The sequence below is a fragment of the Prionailurus viverrinus genome, chromosome B1 (genome assembly GCF_022837055.1).
Source record: "Prionailurus viverrinus isolate Anna chromosome B1, UM_Priviv_1.0, whole genome shotgun sequence".
Classification (NCBI taxonomy): domain Eukaryota; kingdom Metazoa; phylum Chordata; class Mammalia; order Carnivora; family Felidae; genus Prionailurus; species Prionailurus viverrinus.
The window spans coordinates 161,378,264-161,398,559 of record NC_062564.1 but is presented as its reverse complement, the minus strand read 5'-3'; the positions used below and the strand labels follow the sequence as shown (position 1 = coordinate 161,398,559).

Genomic DNA, 20,296 nt, shown 5'->3' with positions numbered 1-20,296 from the left:
GAATCTTTCTTATGTCTTTGCTACTAACTAGCATTAAGACCTTAAACCAATTGTTTAATCTCCAGTTTTCCTCATCTGTACAAGAATATAATAATAATGCCTGTTTAGCATGCCTCTCAGGTGGCATAAATGTAAGAAAATAAAATGAAAGACTGCTGCAATATTTTGAAAAACTTAAAAGCACAATGCAAATAATTTTTTTTTTTAAAGTAGGCTCCATGCCTAGCATGAAGTCCAGCACAGGCTTGAACTCATGACCCTGAGATCTAGAGTTGGATCCTTAACCGACTGAGCCACCCAAGAGCCCCAAATAAAGTGATTTTTTTTTTTAAGTTTATTTTAAGAGAGACAGAAATGGCGCAAGTTGGGGAGGGGCAGAGAGAGGGAGAGAGAATCCCAAGCAAGCTCCACACCACCAGCATGGAGCTCAACGCGGGGCTCAACCCCATGAACTGTGAGGTCGTGACCTGAGTTGAAATCAAGAGTCGGATGTTGGGGCGCCTGGGTGACTCAGTTGGTGAAGCGTCCAACTTCAGTTCAGGTCATAATCATACTGTTTGTGAGTTCGAGCCCCGTGTTGGGCTCTGTGCTGACAGCTCAGAGCCTGGAGCCTGCTTCACATTCTGTGTCTGCCTCTCTCTCTCTGCCTCTCCCCTGCTCGTGTTCTGTCTCTCTCAAAAATAAATCAACATTAAAAAATTTTTTAAAAAGATGTATGTGTCTCCCTCTCTGTGCTCCTCCCCCACTCATGCTTTGTCTCTTTCTGTCTCTCAAAAATAAGTAAACATTTAAAAAAAATAATAGTAAATAAAAAATAATAAAAGAGTCGGATGCTTAACAAACTGAGCCACCCAGACACCCCAATGAAATGATTTTTAAATTAAGGTCACCTTAAAAAACAGAACCAACATAAAAAGCAATCTAAAATGAATGTTGTTGGGGCGCCTGGGTGGCGCAGTCGGTTAAGCGTCCGACTTCAGCCAGGTCACGATCTCACGGTCCGTGAGTTCGAGCCCCGCGTCAGGCTCTGGGCTGATGGCTCAGAGCCTGGAGCCTGTTTCCGATTCTGTGTCTCCCTCTCTCTCTGACCCTCCCCCGTTCAAGCTCTGTCTCTCTCTGTCCCAAAAATAAATAAACGTTGAAAAAAAAAAAAAATAAATAAAAAAAAATGAATGTTGTTGTAGATGATGATGGTAGAAATTTGCTTATTTGTTAGCCTCTGTAAGAATTTTTAATAGCGTTTTTTAAATGCCAGAGTTTTATTTGAATGATTGATAAGATTTCTTTAATTTTTAAAATTATCTTAAAAGTTTGTTCTGGTTTTTTTGAGCTGCTCCCCCACTCCATTCCCACACCAGGTCTGAGCCTCCTGTACCTCCTCTGTCCCTGCTTTCCCCTCCTGTGCACACACACAAGCACAACTTCTCAGCCTACAATAATTCTCAGATCAAATCTAAGAGCAAAACATCTCATAAACATTCTTAAGCAACATACTAAATTATACAGTTTTAAAAATCATTGGTTTTCATAATGTATTCTCTCCTAGGAATTTTAAGACTGAGCAGGCTTTTGCTATATAGTCAAATTGTTGGTCTTTTGTTATGTAAAGTACCTGAATAATTTTTGCAGACTGAAGCAGAGGACGTAGATGGAGGAACATTATCCCGGCAACATAATGCTGGCGCGCCACTGCCAGTTTCATCAGAGTATGTGTTTGTTACTATCTGTCATTTCTTTGGGAGGAAAAAAAACCTTAAAATTGAGCCTCGGGGAATGCCGCTCCAATGGCGGGGAGGTGGGGGAGGGGGGGGGACCAGATGACTCTGGTAATGTGACTGTACTCAGAGCACTGACACATGTACCTAGTGTCTTCTTGACATCTTACTGAGTTAAAATCAGTCCTGTTTGACTCTTCTTTGCTCTGGTAATCACAAAAAAGTGCAATCAATTTTGATGTTTGCTGGTAAGAAGTAGCATTTGAATTGCATATTTCTCAGAAATTACAAAGCACATTTCAGGATCCAGCTTTACAAATGACATCAAGTTATGTTTTGAGTAATAAAACTTAACTTCAAAAAAATATTTTTATGTTGGAAACTGATGTAGAATAATTAGTTCGTCATTTTTGGACATTTTTAATTGAAGTAATAAGTTTTAGTCATTCTGTATGTATGCAGTGGATTAAAGTTAAAGATGAAAACACTTGAAACTTGTAATCTGTTTTGTATGTTTTCTGAACAGAAAAGATATGATCCGCCAAATGATGATTAAAATATTTCGCTGCATTGAGCCAGAACTGAACAACCTAATTGCATTAGGAGACAAAATTGATAGCTTTAACTCCCTTTACATGCTTGTCAAAATGAGTCATCATGTGTGGACTGCACAAAATGTGGATCCTGCTTCTTTCTTGAGTACTACATTGGGAAATGTTTTGGTGACTGTCAAAAGGAACTTTGACAAATGCATTGTAAGTTTTTTTTTTTTTTTTTAAGTAACTTAGAGTTCTAATGATTGCAAAAATAGGTAAATGTATTTAAAGCAAGAGATTTTCAGCTTGCCATTGGGGGATCTGCTCTTCACATCCCTCAAAGCCCTGAAGCAAGGTGTCGGCTGCAATTTATATGAACAGAGTTTGATGATACTATACTGGCTACTTTCCCTTCTACACTTTGGATCTTGGCAAGTTCTGGAGCCCGTGGCATAGAGGTAGCAGCTGCTTCAGAGATCCACTAGGTCAACTGAAATCTCAGTTAACTGGGGCACCTGAGTGGCTCAGTTGGTTAAACGTCTGTCTTTGGCTCAGGTCATGATCTTGTGGTTCATGAGTTCGAGCCCCGTGTCGGGCTCTGTGCTGACAGCTCAGAGCCTGGAGCCTATGTCTCCCTCTCTCTCTGCCCCTCCCCAACTCATACTCTGTCTCTTTCCCTCTCTCAAAAATAAACATTAAACAAAAATAAAACACTAAAAGAAATCTCAGTTAACCAATTAGGGACCACAGATCACATGAAACGGCTGAAACTATCACTTAGATTTATTGTTGTTGTTGTTTTTAAAACATATTCTAATAAGAAAATTAATAATTGGATTATTTTAGTTGTTTAAATTTTTATTTAATTAGTTTTATTAGTTTACTAGTTTAACAGCTGTAATTAATAATCATATTGCTCTATTTTAAGAATACATTGTTCTTATAATAACTTCCAGTAATCATTATTTTCTTCCTTCTAGAAAAAAAGAAAAATTATTACCTATATTTGTCTGCTAGGTTTTGGTAAGTTTGTAGGTATGAACTGGGCTGTGCCAGGTTCCAAAATAAAAGGTTCATTTTATTAATGTAGCTAATATGTAAAATTTGATGGCTATCATTTGAATATTTCTACTGTGTAACCTCTAAGATATATCCAGTTCTTGAATACCCATAAAATAATGGGAGATAAAAACATTAAGGGCAATTAAAATCCATATTATTCTTACACTTTTTAAAAATAATATTTATTGAGTTTTTAAAGTATGAAGGCAGTATGTATGTGTTCACTATAGAAACTTAAATGTCACCTCAATAGACTTTGTTAATCCTCTTTCCTTACCACATGATTTCACTTGGGATTTTAAATACTTTGAAATTTGACCACTTAAGGCTTATCCTCTTCCCTCTTCCACCTTCCCCAGAGGTGATGATAAACTAAGAGGTTCTGACCACAAGCTGAGAGCCAGAGGGAAAAGGAAGAGCTGCTGAAGACTAAGATAATGAGTCCTGTGTGACATAGCAGGAACACTAAGTCATGAGGACTCTATGCCTTTCCAGATTATGAAGGCTTTGTTGCTTTTATTAGTAAAATATAACTTTATCTACCATCTGTCAGTCCAACAGAACATAATTGCTAAAAGCCTAGGATGTAGTGTCAGGTAAATGTAGATGTGGGTTCAAATGAAGTGCTTAGCACACTGCCTTGCACAGCAATAAGGCCTTACTAACTGATGGCTCATAATGGCGGTGGTGGTGCTCACGCTGCTGCCAGTGGTAGTAATTAATAATAGTTTATTAAAGAATGTTCATGTTATTCTCAAAACAGAGCAGTGGAGAAACAAAGCAAAATTAACTTAGACAAAGGTGCAAACTCAAATATTTTCTCATAAAATTGCATATATTTCTAAAGGATCTATCTTTTGTCACTATAGGGAAGGATAGTTCCTTCTGCCGCCTCTCATCTCTGTGTCTTATTTTAACTCCTGTCTTCTCAGTGTCTGGTGGATTGTGTGTACTCCATAAGCGTTCTATGTTTTGGTATTTGGGACAAGATTAGGACCTAAGGCAGACCTTGAATGGGTCTGTTTGTATTGAGCCAAAAGCACGAATGTCAGATGGCTGTAGAAAATGGGATAGCGCCTGTGTTTGGCTCTTCATTTGGTGGCCAAGATCAAAGTATCTGGTGTTCTTCAAAGAACAGGACTAAGAAAGCTAGCCTAGCCTGAACTAGAGCTAAAATAGGAAGTAAGTGACATATCAAGTACTACCAAGCTCGGCTCTGCGGTCCTATACATTCTTACCTGTGCTTAATTTGCTTTCCGGGATTCCTCACTTAAGTAATGCGGATTTGCGCCCTTAAACCTTTGAGAGTGATGTGATTTGGTTAAGTTGCCAAGAACAAAGCACAGATAAGCCTCACATGCTATGTGCCTCACATCAAAGTTATAGTCTTAATCACCGAGTAACCTCTGTGTCGAGTAATAAGCTGCAAGTAATGTGTACAATGAGCTTGAGAGAAATTTTATTTTTGTAAGATTTAGTTCATTGATGGCTCTTTTTTTTATTTTACTTTTTTATTTTTTTAAATTTACATTCAAATTAGTTACCATATAGTGAAACAATGATTTCAGGAGTAGTTTCCTTAATGTCCCTTACCCATTTAGCCCATCCCACCTCCCACAACCCCTCCAATAACCCTCAGTTTGTTCTTCATATTTATGAGTCTCTTCTGTTTTGTCCCCCCTCCCTGTTTTTATATTATTTTTGTTTCCCTTCCTTATGTTCATCTGTTTTGTCTCTTAATGTCCTCATATGAGTGAAATCATATGATTTTTGTCTTTCTCTAATTTCACTTAGCATAATACCCTCCAGTTCCATCCACATTGTTGCAAATGGCAAGATTTCATTCTTTTTGATTGCCGAGTAATACTCCATTGCATGTATATATGTGTGTGTATGTATGTGTGTGTGTGTGTGTTTACCACATCTTCTTTATCCATTCATCCATCGATGGACATTTGGGCTCTTTCCATACTTTGGCTATTGTCGATAGTGCTGCTATAAACATGGGGGTGCATGTGTCCCTTCAAAACAGCTCACCTGTATCCCGTGGATAAATGCCTAGTAGTGCAATTGCTGGGTCGTTAGGGGAGCTCTATTTTTAGTTTTTTGAGGAACCTCCATACTGTTTTCCAGAACACCAGCTTGCATTGCCACCAACAATGCAAAAGAGATCCTCTTTCTCTGCATCCTCGCCAACATGTGTTGTTGCCTGAGTTGTTAATGTTTGCCACTCTGACAGGTGTGAGGTGGTATCTCATTGTGGTTTTGATTTGTATTTCCCTGATGATGAGTGATGTGGAGCATTTTTTCATGTGTCAGTTGGCCATCTGGATGTCTTCCTTGGAGAAGTGTCTATTCCTGTCTTTTGCCCATTTCTTCACTGGATTATTTGTTTTTGGGTGTTGAGTTTGATAAGTTCTTTATAGATTTTGGATACTAACCCTTTATCTGATATGTCATTTGCAAATATCTTCTCCCATTCTGTCGGTTGCCTTTTAGTTTTGCTGATTGTTTCCTTCGCTGTGCAGAAGCTTTTTATTTTGATGAGGTCCCAGTAATTCATTTTTGCATTGATGGCTCTTTTCTTAAATGAATGCATTGTTTCTATTCTACGAGTTACAAAGTCAGAAAAGACAAATGTCATTTAGAGTATTTCCTTTTTTTTTTTTTTAATGTTTATTTATTTTTGAGAGAGAGTGTGAGTAGGGAAGGGGCAGAGAGAGAGGGAGACACAGAATCCAAAGCAAGCTGCAGGTTCTGAGCTGTCATCACAGACCCGCTGTGGGGCTCGAACTCATGGACCGTGAGACCATGGCCTGAGCCGAAGTCAGACACTCAACCGACTGAGCCACCCAAGGTGCCCCTAGAATATTTCCTTTTAATATTTAAGTATATTCATGCTATAATTACATCCTGTGCATTTTAATACCCCACTGGGCGCACCGGGGTTGCTCAGTTGGTTAAGCTCCAACTTCGGCTCAGGTCGTGATCTCACGGTTTATGATTTCGAGCCCCGCATCAGGCTCTGTGCTGACAGCTCAGAGCCTGGAACCTGCTTCTGATTCTGTGTCTCCCTCTCTCTCTGACCCTCCCTCACTCACGCGTGCTCTCTCTCTCTCTCTCTCTCTCTCTCTCTCTCTCTCCAGAAAATGAAAAAACATCTAAAAAAATTTAAGTGCCACACTAAACAAAAATCTTCATGCAGTTTAATAACAACCATAGGCCAGCATTCTAAATTAGTGCTCACTGTGTACCAGATGCTGATCTAAGCACCTGGCACACATTATCTCATCTAATCCTCACAACCTCCTCCCCTCTACATAAGGTAGATGCTCTGAGACGTTATGTTACTTTCTCCAGGTCAAAGTAATAGAGTTGGTATTCGTACCCAGACAGTCTGGTTCCAGTGCCTGCAGTCTTACACTACCCTCTCTACTGCATTCATTTTTACTCTTCACAGTTACCAATACTGATAAATAAATATTGGAATACAAGAATACCTCAGAAATATTTCAGCTTCAGCTGAACCACAATAGAGCTAGTATTACAGTAAAGCCAGTATTGCAACAAAGTGAATGCACATGAATTTTTTGGTTTCCCAGTACATATAAAACTTATTTTTACACTATAATTTAGTCTATTTAATGTTCAATGTCTAAAAAACAATATATATAATATAAAAATATTTTATATTATAAAAATATAAATAAAAGCTAAAAAATGCTGACCATCATCTGAACTTTCAGTGAGTTGTCATCTTTTCTCTGATGGAAGGTCTTGACTCCAGGTTTATGGCTGCTAAGTGATCAAGGTGATGATTACTGAAGGCTGGGGTGGCTGTGGCAGTTTCTTAAAATAAGACAACAATGAAGTTTGCCCCATAAATCAACTCTTCTTTTCACAAACAATTTCTCTATAGCATAGGATGCTGTTTGATAACATTCTATCCACAGAACTTCTTTCAAAATTGGAGTCAGTCCTCTCAACCCTGCCGCTGCTTTATCAACTAAGTTTATGTAAATTCTAAACTTAGTTCTAAATCTGTTGCTGTCATTTCAACAGTCTTCACAGCATCTTTAACAGAAGTATGTTCTATCCCAAGAAACCACTTTCTTAACTCATCCATAAGAAGCAACTCCTCATCTATTAAAGTTTTATCATGAGATTGTAGCAATTCAGTTACATCATTAGGCTCCACTTCTAGTTCTCTTGTTATTTCCACCATATCTGCAGTTACTTCCTCCACTGAAGTCTTGAACCCTTCACAGTCATCCATGAGGGTAGAAGCATCTTCTTTCAAACTCCTGTTCATGTTGATGCTTTTGACCTCTTCCCATGAAACACAAGTGTTCTTATTGGCATCTAGAATGGTGAATCCTCTTCAGAAGGTTTTTAATTTATTTTGCCCTGATTCATCAGATACAAAATCAAAAATATTTTTTTTATTAATTTTTTTTTTAACATTTATTTATTTTTGAGACAGAGAGAGGCCGAGCATGAACGGGGGAGGGTCAGAGAGAGGGAGACACAGAATCTGAAACAGGCTCCAGGCTCCAAGCTGTCAGCACAGAGCCTGACACGGGGCTCGAACTCACGGACTGCAAGATCATGACCTGAGCTGAAGTCGGCTGCTTAACCGACTGAGCCACCCAGGCACCCCCAAAATATTTTTCTTAAATAATAAAACTTGAAAGTTGAAATGATTCCTTGATCCATGGGCTGCAGAATGGATGTTGTGTCAGCAAACACGTAAACACCATTAATCTCATTGTGCATCTCCATCAGAGCTCTTGGGTAACCAGGTGCGTTGTCATGGAGCAGTCATATTTTGTAAGGAATCTGTTTTCTGAATAGTAGGTCTCAACAGTGAGCTTAAAATAGTCCATAAATCATGTTGTAAACAGATGAGCTATCATCCAGGCTTTCTTATTCTATTTATGGAGCAGAAGCAGAATAAATTTGCATAATTCTCGAGGGCCCTACGATTTGGGGAATGGTAAATGGGCATTGGCTTCAACTTAAAGTCACCAACATTAGCCCCTAACAAGTGAGCCTGTCCCAAGGCTTTGAAGCCAGACATTGATGTCTCTGTACCTATGAAAGTCCTAAATGACATCTTCTCCCAAAATAAGACTGTTGTGTCTACACTGAAAATCTGTCGCTCAGTGTAGCCACTTTGATTAATGATCTTAGCGCGACCTTCTGGGTAACTTGCAGCTTCTACATCAGCACTTGCTGCCTCACCTTGCACTTTATGTTATGGAGACGGCTTCTTTCCTTAAACCTCATGAACCAACCTCTGCTAGCTTCAGACTTTTCTTCTGCATCTTCCTCACCTCTCTCAACCTTCATAGAATTGAGAAGAGTTAGGTCCTTGCTCTGGATTAGGCTTTGGTTTAAGAGGATGTTGTGGCTGGCTTGATCTTCTATCCTGACCACTCAGATTTTTTCCATTATCAGCAATAAGGCTAATTTGCTTTCTTACCATTTGTGTGTTCACTGGAGTAACACTTTTCATTTCCTTCAAAAACTTTTTCTTTGCATTCACAACTTGACTATTTGACGCAAAAGGCCTACCTTTCAGCGTGTCCTCTTTTGATATGCCTTCCTCACTAGGCTTAATCATTTTTAGTTGTTGATTTAAAGTGAGAAACGTGTGGATTATTCCTTTCCTTTGAACACTTAGAGGCCATTATAGGGCTATTAAATGGCCTCCTGTTAATATTGTGTCTCAGAAAATAAAATTGTGTCTAGGCCTTAGGAGAGGGAGGGAGATGGAGGAATGGCTGGTTGGTAGAGTAGTCAGAATACACACATTTATTGATTAACTCTGCCAGCTTATACGGACATGGTTTGTGGCAAGCCAAGCAAAAGATCATGCATCACAGAAGATCCTTACAAATATAATAATAATGATCAAAAAAGCTTGAAATATTGCCAGTTACCAAAATGTGACACAGAGACGTGAAGTTAGCAAATGCTGTTGGAAAAAAGTGAAGCGCAATAAAATGGGTATGCCATAGTAATAAAGATAATATCAAATGGGTGACAGTGCTCCACAGGACTTTCTAATACTAATATCTGTAGCCTGGAAGTAATTACTTTTCTAAGCCACATGTCATTTGATTTTCAAGTTATACCCCCAAAATCATTTATGAAATTTTAGGTAGAAGTAAAAATGATCTTATAGTATTTAGCAGTGTAATTCTTACTGTGAATATATCTAGATCCTCTGAGAAGTACACAGAACCGTAATTGAATTTGTGGATCTTTTTGACCCAAATGTCTAGGTTTTGTCTATATGAGCTATCCCTCTTTTACTTTGTCAACATCGCACACAAGCACTTTGCTGAAATAATTTTAGAATAAGTAACTGATGGATACATGGAAAACTATATAGTATGTAAATCCGTAGTAGAAATGTCTGTTCTCCCTCTCTGTTCTCACACCCAGAAATTAAAGAACTGCTCTATCCAAACACAAAATTTAGGCTAATGAGAATTGGAAATGACTATGGTTCTCAAACTTGGCCACATGGCCAGCAACCAGAAATAACCTAGAGGAATCCTGTGTGTGCTCTGTTATCTAGTCTGCCCCAAGATAAACAATTGCCTTATACTTACTTTCATGAATAACAGAATTGTTTATTGCTTGTTTTTCTTTGAACAAATAAATACTTGAGGTTCACAAGGTTTGATTGTATCTTGTTTTAAATAATTTGGATTTTTTTTTCCTTGATGTTATTTTCTTAAAATATATGTACTTTTTTAAAATTTGAAGTTTTTATTTAAGTTCTAGTTAGGATACATTTACAGTAAAATTGGTTTCAGGAGTAGAATTCAGTGATTCACCACTTACATATAACACCCAGTGCTCATCACAACAAGTGTCCTCCTTAATACCCATCACCCATTTAGCCCATCCCCCGGCCCACATACCTCCATCAACCCTCCGTTTGTTCTCTGTAGTTAAGAGTCTCTTATGGTTTTAATTTATGAAAATAGTTTTTTTTTGGTGATCCCTATCATATTAATCTGTAATTAGTAAACATCCAAAATGTTCTAGGTACTAAATTATGTCCTGCCACTATGATGTATACATTTGCTTATGACTATATGTTGTTTCTAAGCTGCCTGGCTCTTTCTCTCCCTTGCTTTCTGCCTAACATTAGAGTAATCAAATAAGGCAAATGGAAGAAGTAAAGATCTCAAAAAAGAGTAAAGTAGGAATTCTTCCATTTGTTGCTGAATTTGAAGAATTTGCTGGACTCGCAGAATCAATCTTTAAAAATGCTGAGCGTCGTGGAGATCTAGATAAAGCATATACCAAACTTATCAGAGGAGTATTTGTTAATGGTAAGCTTTTGTTATGTTCTAAAGAATTTTTTGGTTGGTTGTTTTCACTATTATGGTAATTCAAGTTGGAGGATAGATACGTTCATTTTCCATATTCTATAGTCTTTTTTAACTTTCTGAAAGTAATTATTTCTTGAACCTGAAAAATAAAACCCATTCATATTCATCAGGAACCACTTCTATTTTAGGGTTCATATGGGCTTATCACTATGCAAAATTGAAATTCCTTTTTTAATCCCCAAAAATGACCTTTTAAAAAAATTTAAAAATTAAAAATGAGATTTTACATTTGCATCTTAGCAAATGTCTGTGTAACCTTAAGCAAATCAATATACTTCTTTAGGCCTCAGTTTTCATTTCTGTCCCATAAGGTAGATTAATGCTAAAATACCATCTAATTCACTGTCTTCCTGTAGTATCAGATCCCACAATTAAGTTACAGAAACAGTAGGATGTGCCATTTAGTTTCAGATAAATGATCTGATTGCATGTAGTCAGGAATTTTAAAAGCTGAGACAATTGACAGGAAGAGGAATCATCTTACCAATTACATATAACATTTTCGGTGGGATCAGGTCAAGGGAAAGATGGATAAATTACATGATTGGATGTTTGTATGGTTGAGATTTCTTTTGAAATTCACAGTAGCTTTTCTTTGTCTGATTGTAAAGTAATACATGCTCATTACACACCCCCAAAAATAAAAAAACAAATTTTAAAAATCAAGAAGAAAATAATTTGTAATCTCATCAGGCAGAGATAACATTTAATTTTTATCCTTCCAAACTGTTTAATATTTCTCCTTCATATATATGTGTATGTTGAGAGTGTGTGTGTGTGTGTGTGTGTGTGTGTGTGTGTTCTTTAATATAACCTGCTACTCCATAATTCTAGTGCCTTTCCTTGTCAATTTATGTTATTACTATAATCATTTTCATGACCGCATAGTATTCCATGTGTTATTATTTATCAAATCTCCTATTAATAAGCATTTAGTTTGTTTCTAATTTTTTGCATATATTTTTGTATTCTTGTCCAGTCATTTCCTTGGGGCAAATTACTGGAAATGGAATTACCAGGTCAAAAGGTTTGCATATATCTCAAGGCCTTTGCCAAATTGCCATACAGAAAGGTTAAACCAGTTTAGTGTTCTGAACGGTTGGTGAGAGTTTTCATCACATCTCATTAATGCTGGATATTAGTAGATATTATCAGTCTTTTTATTCTTTGTTGACCTAATAGGCTATAAATTGATTTTGTTTATGGTTGGGGTTTTTTTTTGTTTTTGTTTTGTTTTGTTTTGTTTTGTTTTGTTTTACCATGCAAGAGCTTTGAAATTTCATGTCAGATTTATTTATCTTTCCCTTCATGACTTCTAAGTTTTTGGATCATTCTTAAAAAGGTCATGCTATTACAAAAGTTTTGTTTTTGTTTTTGTTTTTGTTTAATTAGCTTTATTTTCCCTGGTACTTGTGATTGTATTTGTTTATTTATTTGCTTTCTACATTTTTAAGTACTTGAGCAATTTAGAATTTCTTTGGCTGAAGATTGCAAATACTAATCCAGATTTAGTGTATTTGAAATATTTGTATATATGCAAATGTGTATATATACACATTTATATACACAGACACACACACACACACACACACACACACACATATATATATGACTGTTTTAGAGTGATTTTTTAATTAGATTTAAGTGGATATGAAAACCCTTTAGTATATTTTATTAAGTCCAGAAATGTGCTTACTTCTTAAACTTACAAATGAAAAAAATCATGTAAATACTTTTATAGCTAAATATGGTCCTATTCATATCAAAATGTTATTATATTTTTTCTTTTTTTGATTTTAGTGGAGAAAGTAGCAAATGAAAGCCAGAAGACCCCCAGGGATGTAGTTATGATGGAAAACTTTCACCATATTTTTGCAACGCTGTCTCGTTTGAAAATCTCATGTCTAGAAGCTGAAAAAAAAGAAGCCAAACAAAAATACACAGATCACCTTCAGTCTTATGTCATTTATTCTTTAGGGCAACCTCTTGAAAAGCTAAATGTAAGTATATTTTCATTCAGTGAATTTTCCTGATTTTGAACCTGTATATCATATATTTAGATATGAATAACACATTCATACTAATTTGCTCATGTATTGATGCAAAAGGATAAGGAAGGAGTGACTCAGTTATCAAAGGTTCCAGTGTGCTAAGACACTATTAGGTGCTCTATACCTTATTTTAATTCTTGCGAGAAATGATCTGGGCTAAGGTAGCATCAACCCATTTTACAAATGAAGAAACTGAAAGTAAATAAACTTGCTTGAAGTCATAATAACTGGCAAGTAGCAAAGCTGGGGGAATGAACCCTAGATTAGGCTTTTCCATTGTACCAAGTTCTCTTTTTTCCTCATAAATGGCTCATCTCTAACCCTAGTTCAAATGAAGATTTTGAAAACTTTATCAAGATAAAAAGAAAACCAAAAATTGCTTTTTTCATTGCCTTTTTCTTTCCCTTCCTTTTCTGAAGTGAGTCATTCTCCAGAGCGTATTTGATTATTACAATTAAGAATGGATGGTTTTAGAGAACTTTACAATAGTGGAAGCTTCAGTGGACCCTTCTAGATAACTTTGTCCACAATGTGATTAGTGCTCTTTCATAAGTTTTTAACTTGAAATTAGAGCCAAAATATATATATGTTGTCAACAACAAATGCTTAAAAGACATTTAATCAAATCCACAACCAATTCCTTCTAAAACTTAAGAACAGACAGATATTATTTCTCTAGGGTAAAAGGTCTTTCTCAGACCTAAAGTCTACTTGGTACTTAACTGCAACACTAGAACCATTCCCTTTGAAATAAAATTTAAAGCAGAATCATTGCTAGATCCTTTAATATTTAACATTGTTACGGAAGCTCTAGCCAATGCAATAAGACCAGAAACATAAATAAAAGATATGGAAAGGAAAGTTAAGATTATAATTACCTATATATAATAGGTTGAAATTACTGATCTATGATAAAGTAGCAGGATTTGAAATAAGTGTATAAAAAAATAATTTATTTCTGGTATGTTATAACAACCAATTAAAAGGTTATGTAGAAACAGGGGCGCCTGGGTGACTCAGTCAGTTCAGTGTGTGACTCTTGATTTTGGCTCAGGTCATGATATCACAGTTTATGAGATCAAGCCCTACATAGGGCTCTGCACTGCCAGCACAGGGGCTACCTGAGATTTTCTCTCCCCCCCACCCCCGGTGCTTCCCTGCTTGCATGTGCACATGCACACACACAATCTCTCTCTCTCCTTGTCTCAAAATAAACAGATGAACTTAAAAAACAAAAAGTTTATGTAGAAACAAAATTTTTAAAAGCACCAGGAATAAATTTATCAAAAAAGTTATTAGCAAAAGCATAATAATTTAATGAAAAACAAATAGTACTTGCCAAGAAAATTTTAGAGAAAAGTAACGAGAGGAGATTTGGCTTGTCAGCATTAAATCATATTGTACAGTACTCACATAAAGGCGTGTCAATCAATAAAAACTGCATATTTAAAAAACAAATATATTTCAAAGATGACCTGAAATGAATATTTGTAACAATACAATAGTCAGTATATTTAATATAAAATGCCTTTTTAAAATCAATAAGGAAAGCACTAAGATCCCAATGTATAAATGGGCAAGGGTTCTGAATATACTATAAAATATGAAAGCAGGTTAATTTCATTTATAGCCAAAGAGTCATGAAATAAAACAACAAATAAACTTTTTCACTCATCAAAATGTAATTTCTTTAAATTGTGGTAATTCTGATGATTATGTGATAAGTAGCAGTTTCGTGTCCTATTGATAGAAATATAAATTGATTGAACTTGGAAGCAAATTATGTATTTGAAGAATCTTCAGAATACTTAAAATGATGCTCCTCAACTAAGGAATCATAGACCTTGAAATTTGTACTGGAAAGTAATCAGTATTGTGGGTAAATACTTTTGTATGAAAAATATTTATGACCACTGTGTGTACAATAAATTTCTTTTAATCGGAGTAGATTTTGCCAACTTTGAAAAAGTGAAAAATGTTAAATATTCAATACAGGAGCAATGAATAAATTGTAGTTCAGCCATTAGATAGAATATTATGCAGCTGTTAAAATTTATAGTTTGGAGAAAACAAAATATTAAATGGGAAATACAACATATAATATAACCTAACTTATATATTTACAAGAAAAGACTAGAAGGAAATCTAAAATGAGTAGTGTGATACATTTTTAATATATTTTCTGAGTTTAATACAGTGAATAAATACTATTTTATAATGAAGGTTTTTTTTTTTTAATTTAAGTGGTAATAAAAGCAGTGCTTACCATTATTTCTTTTCATTTCCTTGAAGCATTTCTTTGAAGGTGTTGAAGCTCGTGTGGCACAGGGTATAAGAGAGGAGGAAGTAAGCTATCAACTTGCATTTAACAAACAAGAACTTCGTAAAGTCATTAAAGAGTATCCTGGAAAGGAAGTGAAAAAAGGTCTAGATAACCTCTACAAAAAGGTTGATAAACATTTATGCGAAGAGGAGAACTTACTTCAGGTATGCTTAGTTCCTTTAACCATCCTAAATTGCACATCTTTACATATATTGCTTTTCTCCAGGAGTCATCTAGAAAAGCTACAGATTTTCTGTTTTAGTGCAGGAGGAAAGTTCCATAAATTATAGGCCAGATTAATGAGTTGTGAGGAAGAAAGGAACAACATTGATAATATAAGTTTATATGGCTATTCCTGTTTATCTTACATTTCTGCTTTATTGTTTTGAGACATTAGTTGTTTTGCTTAGGGCTGTGGGTTTTTTTTGAGGTTTTTGTTTGTTTTTTAGATTTGAGGAAGGTAACTAAATGGAATAGAGCATAGTACAGTGGAGTGATGCTGAGCATGGGGGCCAGAGTTAGAAATGCAGCTCCAGATTAAGTTGTATGACTTCAGGCAAGTTGCTTAACCTCTCTGAGCCTCAATTTTCTTATTTGAAAAGTGGAAATAATACCTCCCTCATATAGTGGACACTACTATTATTGTCATTGCCATTTTACAGATGAGAAAATCAAAAGCTTAGGGAGGTGGAGTAACATGACCAAGATCTCATAGCTAACGGATGGTAGAGCCAGATTTAAACCCCAAATTGAGGGGCGCCTGGGTGGCGCAGTCGGTTAAGCGTCCGACTTCAGCCAGGTCACGATCTCGCGGTCCGTGAGTTCGAGCCCCGCGTCGGGCTCTGGGCTGATGGCTCAGAGCCTGGAGCCTGTTTCCGATTCTGTGTCTCCCTCTCTCTCTGCCCCTCCCCCGTTCATGCTCTGTCTCTCTCTGTCCCAAAAATAAATAAAAAATGAAAAAAAAAAAATTAAAAAAAAAAAAATAAATAAACCCCAAATTGAGCCATTTTTCTTAAACCATACTGAAAGACCCAGACGTGAGTGAGAATAATTCAGATTTCAACATCATCAAAGGCTTCATGAGGGTTATTGCATTTGTGTCAGCCTCTGAAATTCAGGTAGGTACAGATAAAGCAAAAGGAGTGACATTCCAGGTGGAAGAAATACCATGAGCTAAAAGATGTAAAGCCAAAAGTGTAATACTCTTTAGCAAATAGACTTAAGGTGACAGGAATTTAGTATTTATGATGTTTAGGGTTTATGAGGAAAAATCCTGGAAGAATACTATCTGTTGGATAGTGATGATGGTCATAGCACCCACCCTCACCAGCTAGTCATGAGATGTAAATAGGATGATACATATATAAAGCCTTTGTACTGTGCTGATACACAGTAAGCATCAATAAATGTAACCTGTTATGGATGCCTGGGTGGCTCAGTCGTTGAAGAATCCAACTCTTGATATCGGCTCAGGTTGTAATTTTGTGGTTATGAGATTGAGCCCTACCTTGGGCTCTGTGCTGAGCATGGATTCTGCTTGAGATTCTCTCACTCCATCTCTCTCTGTCCCTCCCCTGCTCACACTCACTCTCTCTTTCAGAAAAAAAATAAACATTGAGGAAAATAAATAAATAAATGTAACCTGTTAGTATTAGCTAATATGTCAATGTAAAATCAGATTCTGCCTTGATAGGTGTCTACATAGTTATTCCCACTGCTAAATCATAAACCCTTGGATTGCAGATAATCCATCTTGGTGTCCTTCATAGCATCAAGCAATGTTTTGTATCATCAATTTTAGCTAAAGAACTTTTTAAACTTTCATCTGAAATGAAATTTAAGCATTAACTGTTGCATTCCATTTAATTACTAGTCTTAGTTCCATATATAATTGTAAATTACACATCGGTATTGGATATTGTAGTAGATATAATAATGGCTAAAATGTAATGAGTGCTTGCTATGTCAAACATGTTCTAAGCACTTTACATACATGCACTCATTTAATCCTCACAAGAAACTTATGAGGAAGGTATCATTGTTACTACCCTGGCTTCCAGATGAGGAGCTTGATGCACAGGGTAGTGATTCAACATAATCAGGGTCACATATGTTCTAAGTCTAAGGAGCCAGGGTGCATGTTCTTAACCATTACACTGCTAAATTCTTAGAATATGTCTTGACATTATTTCTACTTAACTTGATTATATATTTCCATTCATAATTTAGTAACTTATTTTCATTTTTATAATAGGTGGTGTGGCACTCTATGCAAGATGAATTTATACGCCAGTATAAGCACTTTGAAGGTTTGATAGCTCGCTGTTATCCTGGATCTGGCGTTACGATGGAATTCACCATTCAGGACATTCTAGATTATTGTTCCAGCATTGCACAGTCCCACTAAAACAGAAGAGATAGATGAAAGAAGTGTCTACTATTTTGTGTGTGTGTGTGTGTGTGTGTGTGTGTGTGTGTGTGTGTGTGGAAAGAAAAGATTTAGGTGCTAGGTTGCCCCTGCTGCTTTAAGTCAACAGACTGGATAGGAGGAGTGGGTATATGCAACTTCCCTTACCTGTGTAACTAATAACATGAGACTTCCCTGTTACAGGTGGTCGCTTGGCCATATGTGCTAACAGGGGCATGTGAAAGGAAAAACAGCAAATTGAGTGTCCCAGAAAGTGAAAGATAAATGAAAAAAACACTGGGTACACCAGACACCATTCAAAATTATCAAGTAACTGTCTTGAGAACCCAGACTTGAACCTTATGTATTATTAAATGTCAGGTAAATGGGTAATACCATCCTACAAATATTCAAGAACAAAAGTACCAATTTATGTAGCAGTTTTATTTACCCAGTAGGTTGTGTACTAACTTAAAGCATTTCTCTCATCATAAAATGCCTTTAGCATTCTTCTGTAACTGAACAGAAAGTTTTCTTTTATTGCCTAGTTTCTTATATTTGAGAATAGTTATCCTGTGTGTAATGCATTGAAAGTTCTTCAGTTTTCACCAATTCACTATTGCTTTCAAATCATGTAACTACTAAAATATTGTACAGAATTTTTCCCTCTGTCTAACTAATGTGTATATGGACAGGGATCTTGTGATGATCAGTTGTAGACTTAGATTTTGAGGATTATGTGACTCTGTGTAGCAATGAATCTGAAATAAAGACATTTGCAAAAAAAATTTTTTCAGAAAAGTTAAAATTTGGTAATATCATTCTTAGATCTGTTATTTGCTATTTTTTGTATAAAAGCAAATTCTTATAAAATCCGTAAACAAAAATTACATGTTCATTTACCATAAAATACTTAAGAGTATAATAAGAAAAATGAAACCATTTATAATAGCATCAAAAATATTTAGTATTTAGGACTAAATCTAACAAACCATTGTACTATTAACTGAAATGTATCTTCTCAGAATTCCTATGTGGAACCCCTAACCAGCATCCCCTCGCTCCCCCCCCACAATGTGACTGCATTAGAAATAAGGCTTTAAGGAGAGAGATTAAGGTTAAATGGGGTCATAAGTATAGCGCCCTGATCCAGTAGAAATCGCACCCTTGTAAGAAGCCACCAGGGCTCTTTGCCATGTGAGGACACAGCAGGAAGGCAGCCATCTGCAGGCTGGAAAGAGAGCTCACAAGAACCCAACCATGCCAGCACCCTGATCTTGGACTTCCAGCCTCCAAAACTGAGAAAATAAAGTTCTGTTAGTTAACCCACTCAGTCTATGGTATTTTATTATAGCAGCACAAGATGTATAAGACCTTTATGAAGAAAATTCTAAAACTATTGAAAGATATTAAAGAAGGCCTACGTAAGTGGAGGAATATTTCATGTGTCCGTGTAAGAACACATAACATAGTAGAAATGGCAGTTATCCTCAAATGTAAGGATTCAGTACAGATTTCCAATATTCTAGCCCTGTGCCTAACAAGCTTGAAAGTCGCCTCTCCAGTCTAACAAATGAAAAGCTGAACAAACTGAAAAATCAACTCTTTTTAGATCTGTAAGAGAAGTGAGGTCACAAGGAAAACCGCTACTACAATTAGAGAGATCCAACAGTAGAACTTACTGGAGCAGAAACCCACAAGCTGAAACCCACAGGAACCAGTGCCCAGGTAGGGAAAACTGAACTGTACTTAACAATTTGCTTGAGACTGAGTGTGGGTTAAGTCTGAGAAATAAAAATCCCAGGCATCCAGTCCTTGGGAGTCCCTCAGATATTTGTGAGTTTTACATCCCATAGTGCTGCTAGGTTCTCACAGTGAATATCAGAGAAAAATCCCCCTGTGCTTCTGGCAGGGAGGACCTGGGAGAAGGAAATATCCAACTCCAGCTGGCTTAGCCTTGTACATGGAGGAAGGGAAATACCCATCTTCAGTCCACTCTAGTCATCCTTTCCCACATAAAGGGGGAAGGAGGACTGAAAAGCGCAGGTAAAGTTCATAGTCTGGTTGTACAGGCTCACTGAAAGACTGAGACCTATTCATAGGACTATAGAACAGTCCCCCCCTCCCCACTGCCAACACCTCACCACCACATTACTAATGGCCTGTTTACAGCAGTTCCTTTTACCCAGTACATCACATCTGGCTATCAAGGAAAAAATTACAAGACACATTCAAGGCAAAAAACAAAAAAAACAACAGTTTGAAGACATAGAGCAAACATCAGAGCAAGACTCAAATACGACAGGGTTGTTGGAATTATCAGACCAGCAATTTGAAACAACTATAATTAAGATGCTAAGTGCTCTAATGGGTAAGATAGAGAGCATGCCAGAATAGATGGGCAACATATGCAGCGATGGAAATTCCAAAAAAAACCCAGGAAATCCTAATGATCAAAACACTGTAACAGAAATGAAGAATGCCCTTGATGAGCGTATTAGTGGACTGGACACAGCTAAGGAATCTCTGAGCTTGAGGATGTCTCAGTAGAAACTTCCAAAGCCAAACATAAAGAGAATAGAGACTAGAAGGGGGAAAAAAACAACAAAAACCTAGAATATCTAAAGACTGGGACAATTACAAAAGGTATAATGCGCATGTAATGGGAATACCAGAAGAAGAAAGGTGTCTCAGACTTCAAGTCTGGAGTTCTCTCTTGTCCAGGAAGAGAACGGACGCAGAATTAAATGCGAGAGAGGCTAATATCCAGGAGGAAACAAGAGTAAG

At 36.5% G+C, this 20,296-nt stretch overlaps 1 protein-coding gene across 3 annotated transcripts in view; it reads left to right on the top strand.

Moving 5' to 3' along the window:
- Positions 1-18,317, top strand: part of EXOC1 (exocyst complex component 1) — a 61,917-nt gene extending 43,600 nt beyond the window's left edge. For all 3 annotated transcript variants that reach the window (XM_047855874.1, XM_047855872.1, XM_047855873.1), the window contains 6 exons: positions 1,630-1,706; positions 2,242-2,470; positions 10,485-10,668; positions 12,529-12,728; positions 15,072-15,266; positions 17,357-18,317. In XM_047855874.1, coding sequence (XP_047711830.1) covers positions 1,630-1,706; positions 2,242-2,470; positions 10,485-10,668; positions 12,529-12,728; positions 15,072-15,266; positions 17,357-17,509 — 1,038 coding nt within the window. In that variant the 3' untranslated portion in view covers positions 17,510-18,317. The remainder of the gene's footprint in view (positions 1-1,629; positions 1,707-2,241; positions 2,471-10,484; positions 10,669-12,528; positions 12,729-15,071; positions 15,267-17,356) is intronic.
- The last annotated feature ends 1,979 nt before the right edge of the window (positions 18,318-20,296 follow it).